The sequence below is a fragment of the Lepisosteus oculatus genome, chromosome 4, assembly GCF_040954835.1.
Source record: "Lepisosteus oculatus isolate fLepOcu1 chromosome 4, fLepOcu1.hap2, whole genome shotgun sequence".
NCBI lineage: Eukaryota > Metazoa > Chordata > Actinopteri > Semionotiformes > Lepisosteidae > Lepisosteus > Lepisosteus oculatus.
The window spans coordinates 31,572,162-31,595,662 of NC_090699.1; the positions used below are offsets into that span (position 1 = coordinate 31,572,162).

The following is a 23,501-nucleotide window of genomic DNA, read 5'->3' on the forward strand; positions in this document are numbered from 1 at the left end:
ATATTCAAACACTAAAGGAGATTTAAGTGCCTAAGAGGCAATGGGAAATTAAGTCCCCAAGCACTTTGAATATAGAGCCCAGTATCTTAAGCTAAACTCTGTACATGTTTAACTAGCACTGCCAAACATTGTTAAAGAATGAGTTCTAATCATGTATTTTTTATGTACAATTTTTTGTATTGTATATTTTATTAAGATATGTTACAAATGGATTTCTATTTATAATTTCTGAAACCCGTACTTTGTTCATTGAAAATAAAGTTAAAATGCTATTTTTACATTTTGTTGTACTTTTCTATATACATGTATTATGAATCACCATTGGTGAGCTGGTGAAACAAAAACTAACAGTAAAGGAGGATTCAGTCTACGTTTTGAGCTTTAGTTGGTTTAAAATTCAGCTGAATTCTTAGTAAAGAATGAATGGCTTCCCTTGCACAAAAGTGTCCAACACAACAGCAATAGTGTCCTCTGATGTAATTAATTGTGTTAAATATTCTGGTGGACTGCTGTATATTTACAGGCCACGATTATGTCTCTTACAGAGCTATTGAGAGATGCATTAAATAGATATTACTCAAACTTGCCAGTAACTGTAGATCCCCTTTTCTCAGGATTATTCACTTTATATACTAGCATTTCTGCAGATTAGTTTAGGGCACTTCCCTCTTTCTGCACAGTGTGTCAGAAGAATGGCACAATGCATGAAACACTTTGCATTAAAGGTTACTTAGGGCATGTTTTCTTATGATCATACTTCTTCTGACTCTGTAAATCCATAACCTCTTTCTTTTCATTAAGTCATGAATTAATTTCAGGTGTCTTTAGGCCTCAAAGACGCACGTCAGACATAAGTATTAAAAGCTTACTGATGATCTTTCTGTGAAAGATATACTGTAGCAAAAGACAATCTCTGAGATCGCTTACGGTATGTAGTCAAGTTCTTGTCTATGTTCTTGAGAGAATCAGAGGTGTACACTGGAAAAAATATAAGCTGATTTATTAGCTGTGTCCACTATAGCCATTCTGATGCCAGAAGCCGATTCTATGTTAGTTCTTGAACAAAATACTACCCACAGACAAGAGGCTCAGAGATGGAAAAAAAATAGACCCACACTGCCACCTAGCCTCCAGTAGAGGAATATCAATTCAGAATTGATGGGAAAGCATACCCCTTGAGACCAAATTAAATCTTATTTAGAAAATGTACTTACAATACATGACAACTTAAATGTGGTCTTTCACAGCTCTTGTCATCTACAAAAGAGGAAAACAGAACAGGATCTTCCCAAATAGATAGAACCCAGAAGCTGAACACTTACAGTGAAAATTCAAGATGTTAATGTAGGCTGTTCCAAAGACATGATTTTAACGACTGAATCAGCCACCAATCACAGTAAAAACAACAACCAATCTAGAAGCAACTTCAGATTCAATCAGAATCCAATAAAGCTTGAAGCAAAACACCCACTCAACAAAACATTAAAATAACACAGTCCATTGCATCACAACTATGAAATACTTCACCATGGACACAAACACAGACCGCACTGCAATCCAAACTTAGCATCGCCTGCCCTCAGAGCTAGCAGGGATTACCGTCATTGCTGCTGGACTAATAAAAAAGCAGTTCTTGAACATGAAAAAATAATTGAACTTGATTAAACGTCAGCAGATGCCTTTAACATATTGAAAAGGTGGATGTTTTATTTAATTATCAACACTAGTGAGATCCTATACTGCTTTAAATATATTAATATAGAGAGAGAAATCTTAAAAAAGACAGATTTATTCCATAGGAGATGGGTACATTTACATACGTTACAGTACAAAGTCATCCTAAGAACAGATCATTAAGAAACCAACATGAGCACCTAAAGTAAGTCATCTTACAGTATTTCTCCATTCATGAGCAGGGGCTGACAGGCTATCTCTCAGGCCAGAGTACCATCGCTAGATCATTGGGACATTGAAACTACATTTGACAACTACAATTAGAAATTTTCATCCACAATGAAGCTGTATCGCTGACCCTCTTGATGACCCATATTATAAGTGTGTAATTGTTGTCTTTTTGCCCAGATAGACATCTGCTGTTTATTACCCTAAATATTAAATCTATAAGATTCAGTACTTTTATTATTTAATAACATCAAAAGTACACAATTTACTTTGCCGACTTGAGAGTCTGTGACTGTTGCTGGTGTTCCTGGGGTCTGTGACACTGTGCTCTTGCTGACTGGAGTTTACTGGTAAAAAGTCCATCTCAGAAAGTGCAATTTAAGTACAGTAATACCTTTCTACCGTTAATTTGGTAAAACATTTTATTTCCTTTTGAATTTCCTGCTGTCTTCAGAATCTCCAGAAGTTCAAAGAGGTTAGCTGAACAGAAAGATGCCTCTCTGGCTTAAAAAGAAAACATACAGCAAGTCATAATTTTTTAAGTTCTATTAGTTTTGTTTATTAAGTATGAACCATAAATGTTCATAATTTAAAAAGATTAATTTCACATATATACATTATTATCCTCAATACATAAAAGTATTTTTCACAATTGTAAGGGAGAATGAAAAACCATAGAACAAACTTTGTAGAACACTTAATAAAAGAAAGTAGAGTCAATGGGGAACGTTTAATACAGTACAGTATATACCATGTGTTACATCACAACACAGAGATGTCCTTTAGTACTGTATTCCATTGGTTAGCTGATTCCAAAAAAAATCTTGTGTGACACTACATCTGTGACAGGTTCTCCTATTCCTCCAACGGGTATGTTTCCCAAGAATCTAATATTCTTCAATACTACAGAAACCTGATGGTACAGCGTGTCACTTTTCTGTATGGCAAGAGATACTGTATATCCAAACTTATTTTTAATAGAGTATAAAGTAAAATATTATTTTTCAATAAAACTCCAAATCTGTTTAAGACACATTCTGCCAATCATTTATAACCAGCAAAAATCTTTTCAAAAAGCCCTCTGAAATTACTAATCATCTACTGGGTTTATTCTGTACAGTACTTATTCAAGTACAAGTATATTCATATCTGATGGCCACTTCTATATATATATTACAGACACATGTCCATTGTAAAATGAAAATAATGATTAAGATACATAATGAACACTTAGCTAAAAATAGAATATGCTATTCACCTACAAGATGACTCTGATCATTGTTAATACTGAAGACACGGTTAGTAGACACAAATGGGATATTAGAATATTAGAAGGCACAGATTTATGCAAAATTGTGTGTACTGTACATAGAACAAACAACCACTTCAATAGGATTCTTAAAGAAAACAATTCCTTTATCAACTTCTTCACAAATGATGGGATAGATGATAATCTCTTGATCACTAGCATTTCTACTATATTCTTTGTTCCCCCAACAGAGTCATTTCTGACACATTAACACATTTGTGAGCTTCTTGATGAATCTAGCACAGAAGATATATCTACAGAGACTGAATCTCCTTACTTGTTTAATTGTTGCAGCAGTGGAGCAGGTTTGAGTTCTGGGCTAAGAGGACTGAAAGGTTTGTGGGTTCAGATCAAAGCTACTACACCTTTAAGTTACTTTTGGGTAAACATGTACTTCACCCAGTTTGCTCCATTAAAATATACAGCTGTATAAATGATGATAAATTAGCAATTTTAATAATGGTACCAGACGTTCTGAATGGCAGGCCATGCTACCTGGCCTTCTGTGATTCTCAGAGAAGACTGAAATAAAATCACCAAAATCACCATCTTCAGTACTAAAACAACTCAAGACATTATTCTTCAAGTTCTGTGTGTGCCAATATAGTCATACATACACACAACAAACAAAAAAACATAACCGGTATTATATGTGTATAGAACTGTATAGTTTGCAAAAAAAGAGGAAATTGTCATGTTGTGGAAGTTTGTGTGTTTTCTTTTATTTGTATGAGAGGTTAAATAGAAAAAAGTTTTGGTTTACAGATTCATATCTTATGATTCATATCATAAGGACATAGGAAAGCAAAAGTAGCCAAACATAATTATTTGTTACTTTTATAGCACTTGTCATTCCACAGCATGACAAAGAGCTTGACAAATGGAAAAGAGAAAAGTACATTTCTACAGCTACAGCCCACCTGGGTAACACAGATATCTGGGTAAGAGAGTTCTGTTCTAGTAAGTCCACTACACAGCAAATCAGGAGGGAAAGTTAGAAGTTCACCAAGAAAAGGTGATATTTATATGTGCATGAAGACCATATTTTATAGACTCAGAAATCTACCAGTACACTGGGGTTAATAATCTGACCTCTGACAAACAATCTTCCAAACAATGCAATGGGATCTTTAATGGTCAAGTAGTCACAACCTCTAATTAATCTAAAACTCATGTCCAAAGCACAGCATTTCCGATAACACAGTGTCCCTGGCTACCACATAGGGAGATACTCAGAAATTGTGGTTCAGAGAGAAGAGTGTCACCTACCAGCCCAGCAACACTTTACCTTGGAGGCCTCCCATCCCAGTACAGCGCAGACCATACTTAGGTGCTGACATTTGATAAGACCAGGCAAGAAGGTGGTAATGCTGCTGTCAAAGTATTATCATCTTGCACTCACGCTGTAATTTAAATGGAACTGTGAGTATATTTTCTCAGAAAAAAACAAACAAACGGAAATTGATTTGCCCTCTCCAAACAGAACAAATCAGGAAACATTTTTTAAACATGCATAAAATGTTATTCTTGTCTTTTTTATTTCTGTTGCAAATAATGCACATAATGTCCAACAAACTAGCGGGACTCCATCTTGGGCCCAGGCAAAGAAACTGTGATACTCCTCTCAAAAAGAATCAGACTGTCCTCTGTCCTGGCTCACGCTTTTGTGTGTCTCTCTCTTAGCATCTGCCAGTGGCAACAGAGTCTGCCGAGGTTTGCCGCAATACATAATTCATTCATTCTGCCAATCAACACAGAGCTACTGTATCAAAAGCATAGTAATGAGTCTTTTTTAATACACCTCCACTGATGTTTTGTGAACAAAGCACTGGAAATTATGATTAGGTACTGCATTTTCTCAATATTCAAAACAATCAGATAGTAAATCAGTAAATAAACAGTACGACCATACAGTATGTATGAAGTTTCAAGTATTTAGACATTATGTGGTGAAAGACTAACAATGCCTCGGCCGCAGATCCCTGAAGTATCTTTGCAATGGAAGGTTGGGTGATTTGAATATTACTTTGGCTGTATGTTCAGATACAGTACGTGCTCTAGTATCAGCTTAGCTCTCAAGTTGCCTCTGGAAAGCCTCAAGAATTTGTCCTGGTCCTCAGAAGTCCTTATCCCAGCCAGAGAGTTCATCTGGAGGTTCTTCTAATTCTGGCGGGAAGATATCAAAGTTGCTGTAGTCCATAGGCCCTTTCAGCTGTGAAGCACCAGGAATAATATGTTATTTTTAGAAAGTTCCTTGATCCAGGAATTTGAAGAGTATACTATATTCAAGAAGTCATGTAATTCTTTTTTGCATGTACAGTATTTAACTTACAGTAGCAACTTATTGATCATATACAACGGACTGGACCTAATATTTAAGCTAAAACTGTAAAACAATAACTATATACTTTAAGGAACAAGTTTAGGTTAATTATATGTTGTAAAAGAAAAAAAGAAAACAGATGAACATCAGTGTATATCACATGCAATTTCCTCTTTTATTTCTTGTGTCCCATATCATTATAATTTCAGTTCTGAATGATTAAGACACATGCACATATTTGAGAAGGGATCTACCATGACACCAGAGCAGAGTGCTGTGTCAGTGTGTGAGGTGAGGTTGAGGTTGAAACGCAAAGAGTAAAATAGTATATTATACTCTCTACTCTCTCTCTTTACTTTCCAGATAAGTGCAGAATTACTAATGGTTTCAGTCAATCATTGATGCAAGAGATGCATACCAACTGAGCAAGACAGGGTATGAAAACAAAAGAGGCAGGTGTGACAAAAATTATTTCTGGTAGCAATCTGGTTTTTAAATATAATCTGTCTTTACATCATTAAAATTTCAGTTATTAAAGTAAAATAGATGCTGCTATTCCAAACATTTGCTCAACCAAGGGTTCTTAGTGTTTAACAAACAGGAGACTTAAAAGCAGGAATTCTTTTATTTTTCAGACATTAGGATTCAGCGATCATTTTACCTCTCTCTTCAGTGGGGAAGACAGCTTTCTTCTTCTCAGCCCTTCCCAGTTAAAGCCCTGGAACCATCTGTAAGAAGTGATACATGTGACAAAAGCTATCATACTATAATGTAAATTGTTAAATAACATTCATATTCCACTATGTAATATAAAATCAGGCATTCATTAAAAAAAGAAGCTGCACTTAATATCTCCAACACCACCATCAAAGATTTACTAAAGTAAAAATAATTTATCCAATTATGTTCATCCAGTAATACCTCTGACTCAAGATTATGAACTGCATATAGTCTTTTCAAAAATCATATTTTTAGGGGACAAACAGAAAATTATCTAATCAGCCTAAGACAATCCTAGATGATTTTCAGATACAGTACATCTAAATACAGTACTGTTTCAGGTCAGATAAGCAGACTCACTTGTGCTTTTTTATGTCATTGATTCCATTTTTCTTGTTTCCCAGTCTCTCAGCAGGATTGAGTCTAAAGGGAAAGAATAAGAGTTAGGGCATTTTATGGGAATAATTCTTCCTGATACATGGGGTATTCTGTGTTGACTACATTAGTATCACTGTAGGTGCTGCAAAGTTGATGAAGTTTTGTCACTATGTGATGTCTGGGGAGTTAATTTTTGCACAGAGCATTCTTAGCCAAACTAAGTACATATAATTTACAGTAATTCTCTCATGAGAATGCATTTTGTAATACTGTGATGGCCACTATTATGATATGTGTCCAGACTCTTCACCCTAGGGTAAAATTATCCTTTTATTTTGTAAGGTAAGGAGGAAAATCCTGTAACGATTTGCCATGAATGAAGTATTTCAAGAAGATTTACTTGCAGAGTCTCCTGGTCAGATCCTCAGGACGCTTGCCAATGCGCTTAGGGAAGTCCATTTTCTCTATTCCGTGGAGAACCATGGTGTAGATCTTAATAGGATCTGATCCCGAAAAAGGGGGACTGAAAAGTCACAGAAGAGGACAGACTGAGATCACAGTTTTCCGTTTAATTTTTTAAACTTTCAACCCAGATCTCACTTTTTTCTTCCATTGAACAAGAAATATACTACATTCTATTCCCAATTTAGGCAGAGTGAATGGGATGATAGGTAAGTGGACTGGGCATTTGTAGAAGATAAAACATAAATCGTGAAATAATGCATTTAATAAAAAGAGATGTCTACAGGTCCTGTCTTAAAATCATCGGTTTGGGTTGTGATTTAAGATTTAAGAGAATTGTCACTATCACACTAGTATGAGTCTAGGTAAAGCTCTAGTGAATCAAAACTATAAGGCTCTAGAGAAGGCTTATGTAAAAAAAGGAAAAAAATAAAAGTGACCCTCTTTTGTAGTTATTTCTTAAAAATATTCAATCTTATTTTACCAGAGATACTGGACATGGGGATTTTTTAAATGGCCTTGCTGAAAGCATACAGCACAGGCTACTTCAATCTGCCATCATACGAAGCTGTTTCCATGGTAACTCTTTCTGAAGACCCTTGATCTGTACAAGCAGTGGCTTAATGGTTCACCACATCTGAAGAGAGCACACAGCCCCTGGCATGAGCATTGTCAGTCATGTTCACACAATGTCAAGTTGTATGTATTTGGAGAAATAGTGAGACTTTCCTTTAACACTGTCATTCAAAGATAATTTGGTATTTATTGCTTACCACAAAGAGCTTTTTCTAGAATTATAGAAAGCAGATCATTTGCACTAATCTTGCTTCAGGGAACAAATGCAGGCACTCAACAATAATTAAGTCATGCTGAAAAGAGCATAAGTGGAAACACAGCAATGTGAGACATGCTCACATCTGAAGAAGGCTCCATATCCGAAACGTTGCGTTTCCTCTTTTCAGCATGGAAAAAACCTTTAACTTGTTCCTTCGCAGCCTATGCATGCTGACGCCGCTACCTACCAGCAATAAATAAGTCATGTATGACACTGGCAAACCACAGAAAGAAAATATTTTAGAAGTCTTCTAGTTTTCTACAATTTTAATGTTAGGTCTCTTAGCTAACAATAACACATCTGGGTTATAATTAGCCTTCCAATTATATCCATAGTAAAAAACAGCCTAATCTCAAGAAGGATTCAAACCTTTCTGTCTAGAGTACTCCCAGATTCTCACCTTCCAGTAAGCAGCTCAAAGATGAGGATACCCAGAGACCAGCAGTCTGCTCCAAAGTCATGTCCCTTGTTCATGATGATCTCAGGGGCCACATACTCTGGAGTACCACAGAAGGTCCATGTCTTCTTCCCTAGTCCAATCTTCTTAGCAAATCCAAAATCGGCCTGCAAGAAGAGAACGGTGTAATTTAAAACTGTGGTTATTCCACAGATAATACACTAAAAAAGTCTGTAACATCTACAATATAAAATGATCAAACTTGTAAGAAAGAATACTTCAGTATATTATTAATACTGTACATCTTACTGTATTTTACACTTTTAGCATTATTTGGTAATTTGTACAAGTCAACTCTTTTGTACTTCTAACAAAGTATACTTTAATAACTATTTGTACCCTTTTACATACTTTAGCTTGATCTAATCACTCTCTTGATACTTAAGGCTCTCGATATATAGGACTGCATTTAATATCAACATTTTAACTTTTTGTCTATACGCTAAGCAATGTACTGTAAAAACTTATGTACCAATAAAGTAGGCAAGACTTTAAAGAATTCGTTCTTTTCGTTTAAAGATTCATCCAACATCTTTCAGAGCTCACTCAATATGGGCCCGTCATACCATTTTCACATATCCATGGTCATCAAGCAACAGATTCTCTGGTTTTAAGTCCCGGTAGACAATTCCCCGGCCGTGAAGATAATCAAATGCTTCAAGGACACAGCCAATGCAGAACCGTGCTGTGGGCTCTTCAAAGAAACACCTACAGCCCAAAACAGACACAACTCCTCAGGGGCTGACAGACAGTGGTAATATGACCTTGCCATTGCTAAATGCTACTAGTCAATCTCTACAGCATTTGCTGTTAGCATAGCAGTATACTGTTTTTTGGGGTATAAAATAACTATTTAACATCCACAAACTAGAACAGAAATCAGTTCAAGTGATTGACTCTTTTCTGCAATTAGTTTTTTTGCAAACATTACAGCCCAAGATGAAAACTGTAGTATTAAAGAATATTTTGTATTCTCGCCTATTGAAGAACTTTGTTTATAGTATAGACCTCTGAAGTATAAAATATACTGTAGCATAAAATATCATAAAAATACATTTGATTATGTATTTTAATTTCATACCAGCTATATACAGTAATTTAAAATACAGTGGAAGATCCTTGTATTGGTTTTATTCTAAAGTATAATTTGAATGATGGTCTCCCCAAAACAATGGATCCTCTTGATTAACTGTGATGTTTAATCTTTAATCCACTCAAGGGGTAAATGCTCAACAGTAGGAGAGTTTTCTGATGTCTCAATCAGTAATGTTTTACAGTTGCCACACAACTCCATTTCATTGCAACAAAATTACATTTCCAATTATTCCTATTTCCAAAGTCACAGAAATTGACATACATCTGTATGTCGTATCAACATCCCCTAATGCAGCAGTGTAACAACAATACTGTGGCATGGTGAGAAAAGGACCTACACTCACATATCCCGCAGAATGCTCCATAACTCTCCTCCAAGGCATGCCTCCAGCAGCATATATACATACTTGTTGTCCCGAAAAGTTCTAAACAACCTGAAAAAAAGAACATTTGAAGTTTTTTAATTTGTGGTATATATATATGAAAAACGATGATTTTTCATATATGAAAGTATATAAAAAATCTATTATTTTATGGATTGTGAAGGTGAGGTGTGAGGTGTTGCACTTGGGTATTTTACTGAATCATTGTTGCTTAAGCACTAATGATCCTCAGAATCACTCATCAACTGGCCTTGGCTTGACTGGTTAATATTGGATTCACTGTAGTACTCAAGACTGAAACAACACTGAAATAGAGAGTCGGCATAAGTTTCTAAATTCAGGGAGACCAGGATCACAGGACACATTCAAATATTACTATAAGTGCAGGTAGGATTAAAACTAACTATAGGAGTTGTGAAGATATGGATATCAGTTTACTAGCTGGTACTTCTTTGTAATCTTAAGCATGGGTTGCTTAGTTCAATATGTGTTTCGCATCTGGTCAAAGAATATAAAGACTTTCCTTCAAAAGTATGAAATACTGCACCCATTCTTGTTGTAATTTCCTTCAGCTGTCAAGTGCTTTAACGATTGAATTCAATATTAAATTCAATATTTCTCTCTTTTTCCTTGAAACTGAAAGGTGTTTACAATTTAGGTGCCACATGTGCTTTATTAGACCACTGAAAATAAACCTATTGAAAGAGTAAAACTCTTTCCTCTGAAACACAAAACTACTAGAACCATCTGTCCAAGTTTATATTGCTATTGCATTCCAAATTGTTCCCACTGTAGATTTAGCACTTGCTGAAGGTAAGATGCACATATCAGTGCCAAAGAGCAAGCACACTGGAACCTGAAACAACCCTAGCCTACTCTAGCAATTGTGTGCTGCCATTTGGGAAATCTGTTACTACTAGCTGAGAGCAGAACCCAGACCACACTGGTACCGTCTGGATTCACCTCATACAGCAAACATCCACCACTTACAACACCACTACAAATCAGTACACCACCTGTACAAGTTTAACCACTAATTAGTCCTACACTTGCCATTTTAAATACAATTTCAAATATGCAACCTTTTCCCCTTAACTATAAGCATGTTCAGGTACCTTTATTATGACTTTTCAGAGTTAAAACATTTAAAAATGTATCACGTGCTAACAACGTTGGCCTTTAAAGTAAAGGATGAGCTTTTGTTTTTTATTTCTGTCTATCTCTGTTGAGCAAAGAGTAGGTGTAAGGTATTATAAGGTCTGAATCATCGAAATGCATTCTTCTATTCATTAGTGCTAGCCTACCAGTAACAGCTGGTGCCTGTTTTAAAATGTTTTTCTAGCCCTGCCTTCCTGAAAGTGCAAACAGTCGAGGGTACTTAGTTCAGAAGGAGCCTGTCCATGAATTGACATATTTGGTTGAGCTGTGATGTTGTATTTACAAAGGCTTTTGTTTTTAAATGTCAGAGTCTAAATACACCCTGTTCAGCCTGTATGGACCAACATGACAGAGGAGGGCAGAAATGCTCTTGGGTTACCTGGCAACATATTACAACAGATGGTTAAAAAGATTTCCACGGGAAAAAACATAATTCTTTTAATGCAGCATTTTCCTTCTGTGTTCAAAACTGCTACTTTGCTTTTTCACTGTTGCAAAATAATTGCAAAATAATACAGATGCTTTTCAAACTTAAATGAAAAATGAAAATGAAATATTTTATTTTTTCCAGGATGGGGGATCAGCAAGGGTTTCCTAGGATGTAGTGCAGTGAGGAACCTACAGCAATTCTCAGGATTCTCACTGGATCCTGCATCCGAGTCAAGAATACCTGCTCCTAACTCGAAATAAGATATTGAAACCCCACTGCACTTTTTAGAAAACACTTATTTATCATTCATACACTTTGAAAACTAGAGTAAAACCGAGGTTGCTTCATAATAGATCCATTCGTACTGTATGTTGTTGTTGTGCAGTCTGTTCACCACACTTTGATTCCATGTATTATTCATGTATTTGGACAATACAGCCATTCTCTCATTGGCATGGACAATATCCACACATTTACACAACAATCACTACCTCACATTTTTATCTGGTCAATTTTTATTCGGAATGATCATTTCATTATAATACATAACAATAAAATACAGTTATCTTGGTGTTTTTAATCAGGGTGTTATTTTGTAGGTTATGTTGTATACAGTATCTTTTAGTGATTTCTAGTTACAATACTTCCTTTACTCTGTTAATATCATATCCTATGCATCACTATACCATCTAAAATAATTTAATAATTGCTTTTAGATCTATAAGTGTGATCTAGTAATTAGTCCAGTTTATTACTTGCTCATACTGTACATCTGAAGTGAATATGAAGTATAAGACCCTGAATCCTGGTAGGAGACCATTTAAAACCCTTTGCCCTTTCTGACTGACCTGACGATGAACTGGGAGTTTGTCTGCTGCAGGATGTTCTTCTCTGAGTAAATGTGCTCCTGCTGCCTGGTGTCCACAACATGTTTCTTTTTGATGCACTTCAGTGCAAATGTTGTGTCCTCATCCTTCAGCTTCACCTAAGGCAACAACAGTAACAGTTTATGAAGGGATTCCATTGATGACCTTCTGGAACAACCACAGACACTGTGAGGGCATTCAATACAGTACTGTAGATCCTAATCTATTTGGTTTCATGCACACCTTTGTTCCAAGGAGTTTCTCAACGGGGTTGTTTTTAAGGGAAGCAGCTATGATAATACGGCTTGTACAGTAGGTTATTCTGCAGAATTGATCAAAAATAGAAATCTGAAAAGCAAAGTAAACATGCATACAGCATCTAAAATATGCTGTATATGCTGTAAGGTTGAACACCCCAATTCTAGTTTATAACTTAGAAAGGTATATCTAATGCTGGTCCTTCAGGACCAGTGTTTTTTACATACACGTAGGAGAGAATACTGTCTTACTTAGCATATTAAGAGCTGAGTTGCAAAGAAATCATGCAGACTCACAGGTTCCCCAGGACCTGTACTGGACAACTCTGAAGTAAGAAAACCTGATAAGATTAATGACATCCAAACAAAACCAGAACCCTGTCTGATGACAATGTAGTTACAGCTTACTGACAGCACCCCACAGAAAAAACGGATAAGATTTAAATATTTCATTACCTATTTAGTTATGTCATGAAAAAAAAAAAACTTAGGCTATGAGAAAAGAATAAAAATCAACATTCTGACTACGAAGCCTACTACAAATGTGCATGTGCACTGTGTTCATGCACACTCCTCCAGCTGGCTTGTTTTTAAATGAGGTGAGGGCTCACCAGCTCAACGCGGCCAAACCCGCCCATGCCCAGTGTGGTGATGATCTGCAGGTGTCTGAAGGGAGAGGTAGCGGAGAAGTGAGCAATCTTCTCCCGGACTCTGATTAACTCACTGGCTTCAGGAGAGCTGTCTATATGAGGAGAATGGGGCCTTGGACAACAGTGAAAAAGAGTGGTATTAAAACTCAGATCACATACAGTACACTGGAACACAAATCTTGGTGTTTTCTGTGCAACTCTTCAATACTCACACTGCATTCCTCTTCTCATCACTGCGGGACAGCTGCTCCACATAATCTTCAAGGTAAACTTGCAGCTCTTCGTACGTCCCCACCATCTGGTTAAAAATGCTACAGATGTGGAGAACAGATTATATTGTCACATCATTTTCACTTTCTATATCACTTGAAGAATAAACCAATAATACCAATAAGTTATATAGTTAAAACACACAAGTTAAATCAAGTGATGTAATGTTAAATTTTACACTACACTTTTAAGCCCTCATTTAGACTACCATGATTTTGGTCAAAATGTTACAAAAATTATTTTAGCTTCACTGGAATCAGTCCAGAGAAAAGTACCCAGATGCATTCCCAGGATTAAGGCAACATCCTACCTGACTGGGGAAACTGCATTTCTTTAGTTTTGAATCAAAGCATATTCAAAATCCTGAAAAGTATTGATGATCAACCAAATGTATTTCTCCAGAATCAAAAGTGAGACAGAAACCGGAGGGCACAAGCAGAAAGTAAGGAAAAGAGCAATTAAAATGGAAAACAGGAGGTACATTTTTACATGAAGAGTTGTGGGTATATGAACCAATCTCCCCTACAATGTTGAAATAATTGATACTGTGGCTTTGTCTGGATAACAGCTGGATGAGGCTCTTATTTTTCATATAAAGAAGGAGTTATTATTTGCCTTGCCTCTGCAAAGCATTTACTGTACAGTACAATCACATCTCAAAATACATAGAGAGTATAAGGAGCCAGAGATTTCTAGGTTGAAGTTTTGGCTCCATAAAGGTGTTGTTAATTTAAATCAGGATTTTAATTAATAAACTTTTGCAAGTGTAATACAGTAAGTGCAGTTTTTGTTTCTTGATTTTTGTTTCTGATGTTTTTCAAATTAACCTTAACAAATAGCGCTTAAAATGTTGAATGTAAAACACTGCATCAGTTAAAGTAAAGGCCATTTCAACAAGAGGAAATTACTTCTGTTATTCATTGTAATTTGTTGAATGGACTCAAGGAAAATTACAAAAACAATAACAAAGAGAATCAAAAGTTGTATGATGCCACAGGAAGGAGAGCTTGTTACTTACTCTCTGTCAATCACAAGGCACTGAGTATCATTCTCCTTGGCGATTATGTTTGCAGAACGAACATCCTCACTGGAACAGAAGGTCAAAGAGTGTAATAACGACTATGACTAAATTTGGTATTTGAAAAAAAGCCATTGCAGTTAACTTTATAGTGTACATGCTGGAGCACACTGCAGTTACTCTCTGACTACTGATGGGTTCTGTTCAGAAATACAAATTATATACAGTATATACAGTATTTTCTTTTTTCTTTTTAGAGTCATACTACTTTGCCTCTCCTCAAAAATATTTATGCAATGTCTTTTATAGATATTTTACATTATATTACAGTAGATTTTAGAGAAAGAACAGGAATATACTGTATGTAAGATATCCATTTTAATTATCTGAAAAAATAATGGTACTGTATACTCAGCCTAAGGGCAATTAACTGCCTTTGTACTAAAATCACTTTTAAATTAATCACAATTTGTTGGTTTGTTTATATTACATGTGATGATGCAAATTGTCTTAGGATAGCTTCATTTGAGAGCTGTGTGTTGGAAATATAAACTATTATATAATCTACTGATGTAATCATACAGAGTGGTCAGTTTCTCAGCTTTTCACGTAGTACAGTATGTTGAACTTCAGTACAACTCATATTATAGTCTATTCATGTGTCTTTCTCCTTTACTATATTTCAGGTGTACCAAAGCAATCAGAAGGGGTCCAAAGCAAATTGGTTTTGGCATTTATAAAGACTGCATTTCTCATCTGATTTTGGAGCTTGATGCAGCACAGCTGACAAACACATAGCAGAGAAGAGAAATGGTAACAAAGACTTTGGGAAGCTCACTTAATCACTGAGTCATCCAACCCAATGCTACGGTAAAAACAATAAACAGAGAGAGCTGGTTATCACCTTTGAGGTGTTCTTTATGAATTTTGACCCTTTTCATTCATATCACAAACAGTCAAGTCGGCTATAATTAGAGACACATCAATTTCATATACCTTATAAGGGCTTTTTCTCCAAAATACTCTCCTACTCCTAGAGTTTTTATCTCCTGTGGCTCCAAGCATCCTTCCATGGTCTGTGTGACACTCACCTGCAAGAGGAACAAAAACACCCTGAGAATCCCAATAACCCAGCAGTTGAGCCCCAACACTGAACGTACAAAATGTCAGGTGAAAAACATCAAGTGCCATGTACAGTACTCATATCAATTTTAATTGTCATCAGTTCCATGCATTGTTCACCAAAAGCCCCGTTCTTACAATGATGACAATTCAGCTTCTCGTTCCTCTCTTACCGCTCCTTTAGCTATGATGAAGAAAGTGTTTCCCTCTTCTCCCTCACGAATGACGTAATCTCCCTCGTCATAATAATCCTAAAAACAGAGAAAGGAAAAGGGATTTTAAACCACGCATGATCTTCCCATAAACACACGGAAATCTTTGTTACTGAGTGTCACAAGAATTGTTTTACCATTTTGCTACTTTGCTACACATTTCACTTTATGCTTTACTTTATGCAAGTCACATACTGTACTAGTTGGTGTGTGTCAAGCAGCTCTTTCCCTCTGACATTAACAGGCACACAATGGGTTCCCCGAATGTAAATGACACCCGAGAGTTAAACTCACGTTTGTCCAAATCATATCTCTAAAAAAGTAACTGGTGAGACAGTCTTGGGTTGTTTTCTGAATATACAGTATGGTTACTAACATTTAAAGAGGATACAAATTCACTTAAGTGATGAGCGGGCAAACTCATACAAAAAAAGACTTAATCACAACGGACTGAATTAATTAATTAAAAGAGAACTAAATTTTAATATTCATATTCTAAGTGCCTTATGTCTCTGATTTCTCAAAGACAAAGGCTGATTGAAATGTTTAAACAAACTGTCTTCTGTTTGGACAAAGAGAACCAAAAATATTCCAAAGCATATTCAATTGATAAATACAAAATATATAAGAATTACTTTTTATATGTTAAAAATATCTTACAATATAAAAACATGTATTCAATGTTTTTTAAATTTTTGTTTTCTATTTGATTATTTTGTTTTCTGTTTGTTCTCTCCTTCAATTTGATGTCTTGACATTTGTGAAGCAACATGTCAACTAATTTGTGAAAAATGTAATGTTACCTTACATATTTATTGGTACTTTATATAAGTTATTAGACATGTTAGAGGTTATTAAATAGATAAGTAAATGTACAGTACATTTAGACACAGTTTCAACTTTTGCTTCTTACACATCACATCACATCACACAATTCCAGTCATAAAACTCTAATAAGCAGCTTTTCAATGAGAATGCAAGACATACAGTACATACCACTTCTAGACAGTCCACAATCTTTGCAAGCTTCTCTTCAGGCAAATCTTTTAATAAAGATACACTAGTGGCAGAAGAGAGGAGGGAAAATTACTTTCTAATGAAGCTGCAGTTTTGGTATGTCTGCAAACAGCTTTTAAGGTTAAACACAAGTGTCCTCAGACTTAGTCTTTCTTCAATCCACACTTTGCTGTAGCAATTTTCTGTATCTGCATAAAATACTAAATTAAAGATAAATATGGCATTGGTTTGTTCTCTGCCTTTCTTGCAGTGCTGTACAAACAGTAGCAAGACCATCTAGTTTGCAGAGTTTCAGTGCTGTCATGAGAAATTCTGCTGGACTGCAGCTGCAGCACAAGGATGAATAGGAGCATGTGTCAGTGTCATCTCACTCAATTGCAGTCCACAACGGGGCACATTCTCAAACTGCAAAACTACATCTTTCTGTTTACCTGCAAAGGAAGCTGAAGTATTCTTCTTGCCTAGCCTGTGCTGTTCTCATCATGATGTTCTGAAACATCTGCCGGTCTAGAACCCAGATCTGAGACTGCGAAACCGCTAGGTAGACAAAGCACAAACAAATCAGAACAATGTGACTATGAAAGGTAAACTATATAGGCAACCCCTATGAAACGTTCATTAGATAAGGACCTGCTCAGAAAACAGCCCTACTGTACAGTACATCCAAAAAATTAAATTCACAAATGATAATGCATCAGCATCGCATTGCAGCTGTTCATAACCACCTTAAGAAAAGTCATGCAAAACCATGAAAAGCTTTGAATCATGGAGTATTTATCAACAAGAATATGAAAAGCATGCTTAGAAACATATCAACTGAACAAACTGATATTTTCATTGAGATGGACTGTATTCATGTCATAAATGCTTAACATACAATGTTGAACTTGATTGAGTCTGTTCATGATAATTACATTTAAGCAATTATGTTTTTCCCACAAAGTAGTTATCAGGAATATCCTGTGAATTTCACTTTAACAAACTTTTCATGAAATACAGTAGTACAGTAACTTGTTTCTAAATACTTTAAAATCATGGACAATTCTACTTTGTAACAGTAAGAACACAACAATCAAGGAGATATTTTGTGAAATTAACAATGTACAGTATGATATTACATGATACAATAGTGTTACATCTTTTATCGACTTATACATCTCACTTCGAAAACATACAGTGTGTTGAGATGTTCCCACCTGTGACTGTGGCCGTCCTCTTACAGTTGTACAATATAGCAAGCTCACCAAACGCTGTCCCAGGGCGCATTCTTCCAAGAAGCTTGCTGTTCTGCATTACTTCCAGCAAGCCATCTGAAAAATGACATAAATACAATCGGATCTTGTGTTTGCACAGGTTCTGGCACAATACAGGATGGAAAGTTAACACCCTGAAGCAAAGGATAAGGAAGAGAGGCAAATACAATGTACCGATACTTATGCTTTACTTATTGGAGTCAATTCACATGTGCTACGTGTGCCATCTTCAATACAAATTCAGATCTGTTTCTCTTAAGGGCAAATTATTCCCATCCCATTCACTGTAAAGGAGGCTCCAATTAATGATATTAATAACCTATCAAGAGTATGGCCAACATGTTCTGGGGTGCAAAAAGGTTAATGCTAATTAAATCAATATTTCACAGACTCACAATCATTGGTCAATAGCATCCTGACCTCAGTGTCCAAATGCATGAAGTTTTCCATGAAAATAACTCATGAAATCAGGGGGGATTCTGACACATCATTGCTGCTGTAGAACAATGTGCCAGCTCATTGGGCCAGAGTTAGACAGGTCACCACTCACCACTATGGCTGTGACCAGTCGAATCATCCACCCTGCATTTCAGGCTTAGCTCTTAGTGACTATTATTTGTTCCGACATCTAAGTCTGACATTAAGATGATGTTCCTTCCAATCTATTGTTGAGTTAAAGAAGAAATCAGAAAAGTGCAATTATTAGGGAATGGCTAAGGTACAAAGGGCTAAGCATTCTGAGATGAAGTGGTTTAAAGTAGGAAATAAAGCCAAGACACTGCAGAACGTTTGAACACCCCTTGCACAACATTAAGTGCATCAGACTAAATGGGAGTGGGTGCTCCTGTATGCACAATGAGCTTTGCTGTCTGTGTGTTTTAACCTTTATGCTCACATTAATCATAAAATCAGTTTGAAATGCATGTGACTCTGGGTAAAATTAGACACAAACTATTATGACAAGATGATGGAATATGATTGATTTACCTGCTAGAACATAGAGATAGTTGCCAGGTTCCCCTTCCTGAATAACTAGTTGGCCTTCTTTATAGGTCTTCTCATACATACAGTCCACCATCTCTCTCATCTGCTGGGGCTCCAGCTTCTTCAAGAAGTCATTGCTCATGATGGCATCATTGATCAACCATTTTGTACTTCAAGCATAAGCAAGAGACAGAAACAGGATGCATAGTTTTGCCACAATAAGCAAACCCAATTTGCCTCTAAATTAGATTTGACTGGTGATGGTAAAAGTAAATACATGTTACTAATGGGACAAAGCCATTCAGCCAGTCTTTCTAGGTCTCAGACTACTAGCTGCTACACTTTTGTATAAAGAAGTGTCTTCAATGTTCTATTTTAAATGGCCCTGAACCTAATTTCCACAATTGCTTGTTGCTGTTGATCATCACAAAATCTCTTGAAATGACTGAGTCAGTTTGAATACCAGAATCAAGTCCCCATATAAATACTGTACCATTGATCCAGGCGAAGAAGATTCAGTTCCCTTAGTCTTTCCAAGTATGATATTCACTGTAAGCAAAGAGCAAGTCTGGTTGCTCTCCTTTATATTGACTTTATAGTGGCTATATTTTTCTTATTGTAATGGCCAAAATGGACAACAAATTCACTGGATTTACGTTCTACAATTAACAGTATATTAGTACTGTATGTTCAAGCATGTTCATATCTTTACGGTCACCTTCCACTGTCCAGTTGAACATATTGAAGAAAGCTGAAGAGACCACATTATTTCCTACAGTAGATCTTTCCTACAGTATATACCACTTATTAACTGTTATTAATTGTTCAGTCATTTATAATCAATTATGACAAATTTGTTTTATTAGTGACTGTAATCTCATTCTTGGCTTTTGTATGTGTTGTGGTAATTTACAATACCCTCAGTGGCATAATCTGTTCATAGTGAAGGGATCTAATCAGTGTTTATTTTGTAACTTTATAGCATAAGCATTTAAAATTGTGCTTCTACTGCAGAGAACTTTCTCATTTGCACTTCTAAAGGAAGAGTGGCTTTAAATTACTCAGAATGGAATGTATGAATTTTTTACTATAGAAGAGTTCCTGGCAGACACTGAATTAAAGCAGCAATTATGTTTTCTATGCATATAGATGGATTACCTTTTGTCTGTCATATGTGCCTTTTTATTGCTCTTGGATTATTATGTAAATGTATGCTTTCAAGTCTTTTTGAGGTTTGAGCAACTATAAACAGTAAGAAGAAGCTGCAAGATCTCATTTTCATTTCCTGTAAAATGTTTCTGGTAGAAAATACTCAAAGAACTTGTTTTTCTAAAGACTACCAACCAATTGTTTTTATGCCTGACCACACCATTGAAGGTGGATTATGAATTCTGTCACTATTGATATACTATTAAATACACATTTAATTAATATTAGACATGGATTTTGGAGGATGCCTAAGTAATCAAACGGTCAGTGTATTGCATGACAAAAGACACCAAGGCAGCATTATAGTGTGAGAAGTCAATAAGTCTTCCACACAACCAATTTGTCCTAGACCGAGGTGTTCTTCCAGTGACACACTATGTGTGCGCAAGACAAATTCTGAATCTGAAATGTCATCAGAGTTAATGGAGCTTTCTTTTCAGGCAGCAAATAAGCCCTACCTGGAATCCTTACGGACCCGGGCCCTTTCAAAGGAAAAGTGCTGAAGATTGTGGTTGTAAAAGTGCCGGGAGGTTGGTTCTGCCGACACTCCCTCCTTGGCTCTGAGGCGGCGATGAACCTCCACTGCTACCCTGTGGAAGCGTGTTGGCCCTTCGTTTATGACACTAAGGAGACGCTCGCTGGGACTGACCAAGGGTGGTGACTTCACCAGACTGTTGTAGCCAATGGCATCCTGAAGCTTGTCTATCTGGGACACCTTTGCCTGCAGCTCCTTCTCCAGAGTACGCAGTCTCTCCTCTCTGGTCTTCAGTTCCTCACTCCTCTTTCTCAGCTCTTCCTCCAGTCGTGCTATTTTGGCCTTGAGGGCCTCAATCACCTCCCATGCTGGTGGTTCCTTGATCCCCGAAGCCAAGCAGCTTTCTTCGAGATGAGGGGTTTTGATAGCACCGTTGCCCATGCCTGCTGATGACTGGCCACCATAAGAAAGCTCACCGTCTGCCCTGCAGCGGCCTAATCACCTGGCCTTTTTCATTCTAGCTGCAGCCCAACTGGGTTTCTGTCTCTCAGGCTAGGGCATTTTCAGCACCTGCCAATAAACACAAATAAGAAGTTCTATATTTCACTATTATGTTTCATATATCATTATTGAAGTCATAGTGATTCATGAGATCACGACATAAAAACCAGGAGTTCATTTTTTTTTCCGCAAAATGGCAGGTTTTAATAAAAAAATATCATATATGAACTCAAGGAGCTGTTGTTAAAAAAACTTAGATGGCTGGCTGCATCTTCACTGTCCATCAGTATACAGTAAACTGTATGTCCGCGCCAGTTCTATGGAAATTTAATGAGCTTCCTATTCTTCATTGAGGAGCCCATTCCTTAATCATCTAGTTCTATGAAGACAGAAGAAGTGTAGTACAGCATGTGTTTCAAATACAAAACATAACTGGGTTTAGAACAAACTGACAGTTTTAATTCTACATTTACTGTCAACTGTAAATTAACTGTTAACTGTTAATTAACTACAAGACATTGAGGTTTTCTGCCTCTCTCATTGCCTCATCAAAAAAGATAGGGACCATCATTATAAAGAACATTTAAATATGTCAAAACTCTTGATAATTTCAGGTAAGGAAACATATATTACTGAATCTAAAAAAAAAAACAACAACAAAATACAGTACTTCCCATCATACAGCCTATTACAGAAAAAGTGCGTTTTATATTAATATTATTGTTAACTGAATTATAATTAATACACTTGTATTTTAAATAAAACTTAAATATTTTTTAGCAATCTTAGCAGAAATTGTTCTTAACATTTATATACAATGATCCGAAAGTAAAGCTGTTTTGACAAAAATCTTTTTAAAGCTTGTTCGTTAAAAAAACAAAACAAACCGGTAGAAATGTAAGTAGCGTAAATAAAATTGTAAATCCAATAATAATAATAATAATAACAACATTTGAAATCGTTAGCTGTATGGCAATTGGTATTTTCTTTGTACACTTGATGGATGCTTTTAATAAAATCCCGTTTAAAAAAATATCATTTTGATTCTGTAATTTCCAAACCACGTAGCAATACATTTGAACGCAGATGACCTGGAATTATAAATTCACACAACAGTATCTCTAATACTCAACAGTATATTCTCTTGCAAATTTTGAACTATTAAATATGACATTTACTTCTGCTCATCGAAAAACAACTACAATTAAAATATAGAGTGAACAGTGATTTTCTACATACATTGTATCCATGCAAACATTTCAAATCCTCTTTGTAATTCCAGACGAAAATCCGAATTATCCAACGTTAACTCGGTGTAGTGTTGGATGTGTTGCAGTTAACTCGCATAAGACGCTGGTTCCGATCGGAAGCATTAATACGGCTCTTCAGAACGCTCAGACAAGCACAGCACATTTTTAGGTAACTCGAGTATAATGAAGCCAGTAGAAAGCCTGCCTGTTCAACTGAAGCAGTAGTCATAACCAAGACGTCACAATTAGCCCCCTCTAGAGGGAAGAAGAGTTTAAGTAAAATGCCTTTTAGATGATTTGTCAGTAAATTCTACATAGATACTGTACATGAATACTTCTAATTAAAAATATCGGTCCATATTAGTCAATCCTATTATTAGTTGGATGAATACCTCTTCACGTCTTACATAACAAAAAGCATCTTAAATTATACTTCTTATGAGTCAATACCAAACTACTCATGTAACTTTAAAAGTTCAGGTAAAGTGTTTATCTTGTGGAAACTCCAAATTCATTACAGCCTTTAAATATTCCTAATGAGAACAGAGGTAAGCACCTGTTACAATAATGCCAAGCACATGGAGACATCTTATTTTTAAACCTGTAAAAAAGGCTTGCACTTTGACATATATTCTCCACCACTTTTGAAAGCAAAGGCCTGTTATTTTGAAGTGGCAGATGCAATGCGACTCCCAGAGGCCATTCTGGAATAACTTGCATTTCGTCTTTTGATTAATGCTGGTAAAATGTTCACAAACATACACTACTGTGTGGCAATGTTCTGTCTAGGCAGCCGGCAGGCACTTGGTATGCACCAATACTGGAAATACTGGAAACTGGAAAAGCGGCACTGTGAGATCAAACAGGAAAATAGCTTTACCATAATATTATGTACTAAACAATATGATGATATGAATAATGAATGTTATTGTTTATTATAAGTGTGAAAATGATGCTGTATGAAT

The 23,501-nt window shown here is 36.1% G+C and overlaps 1 protein-coding gene across 2 annotated transcripts; it reads right to left on the reverse strand.

The window, feature by feature from the left end:
• Positions 1-1,944: 1,944 nt before the first annotated feature.
• Positions 1,945-22,730, reverse strand: LOC102698203 (cGMP-dependent protein kinase 2). 2 transcript variants are annotated; one of them, XM_006630450.3, is made up of 19 exons: positions 22,526-22,730; positions 20,769-21,355; positions 19,105-19,271; positions 18,061-18,174; positions 17,296-17,401; positions 16,844-16,907; positions 15,809-15,886; positions 15,510-15,604; positions 14,514-14,582; positions 13,438-13,536; positions 13,187-13,337; positions 12,301-12,437; positions 9,826-9,915; positions 8,953-9,094; positions 8,330-8,493; positions 7,033-7,155; positions 6,615-6,677; positions 6,196-6,262; positions 1,945-5,423 (listed from the first exon to the last, which is right to left on the reverse strand). In XM_006630450.3, exons 2-19 carry the CDS (start codon positions 21,224-21,226, stop codon positions 5,328-5,330), a joined length of 2,283 nt encoding a protein of 760 aa, XP_006630513.2. In that variant the 5' UTR covers positions 21,227-21,355; positions 22,526-22,730; the 3' UTR covers positions 1,945-5,327. The 2 variants fall into 2 exon arrangements, with proteins under 2 accessions (XP_006630513.2, XP_015202032.2); XM_015346546.2 differs by lacking the exon at positions 22,526-22,730 and having other exon boundaries at positions 20,960-21,049.
• Positions 22,731-23,501: the final 771 nt, after the last annotated feature.

Bases quoted from the DNA above. Each gene is read 5' to 3' on its own strand.
- LOC102698203 (XM_006630450.3), bottom strand. From the start codon at position 21,226: ATGGGCAACGGTGCTATCAAAACCCCTCATCTCGAAGAAAGCTGCTTG. The intron at 9,916-12,300 runs GTCAGTCAGAAA...TCTTTTTTTCAG, and splicing joins AACTCCCAGTTCATCGTCAG to GTTGTTTAGAACTTTTCGGG. The intron at 5,424-6,195 runs GTAAAATGATCG...GGTGCTTCACAG, and splicing joins CTTCCCCACTGAAGAGAGAG to CTGAAAGGGCCTATGGACTA.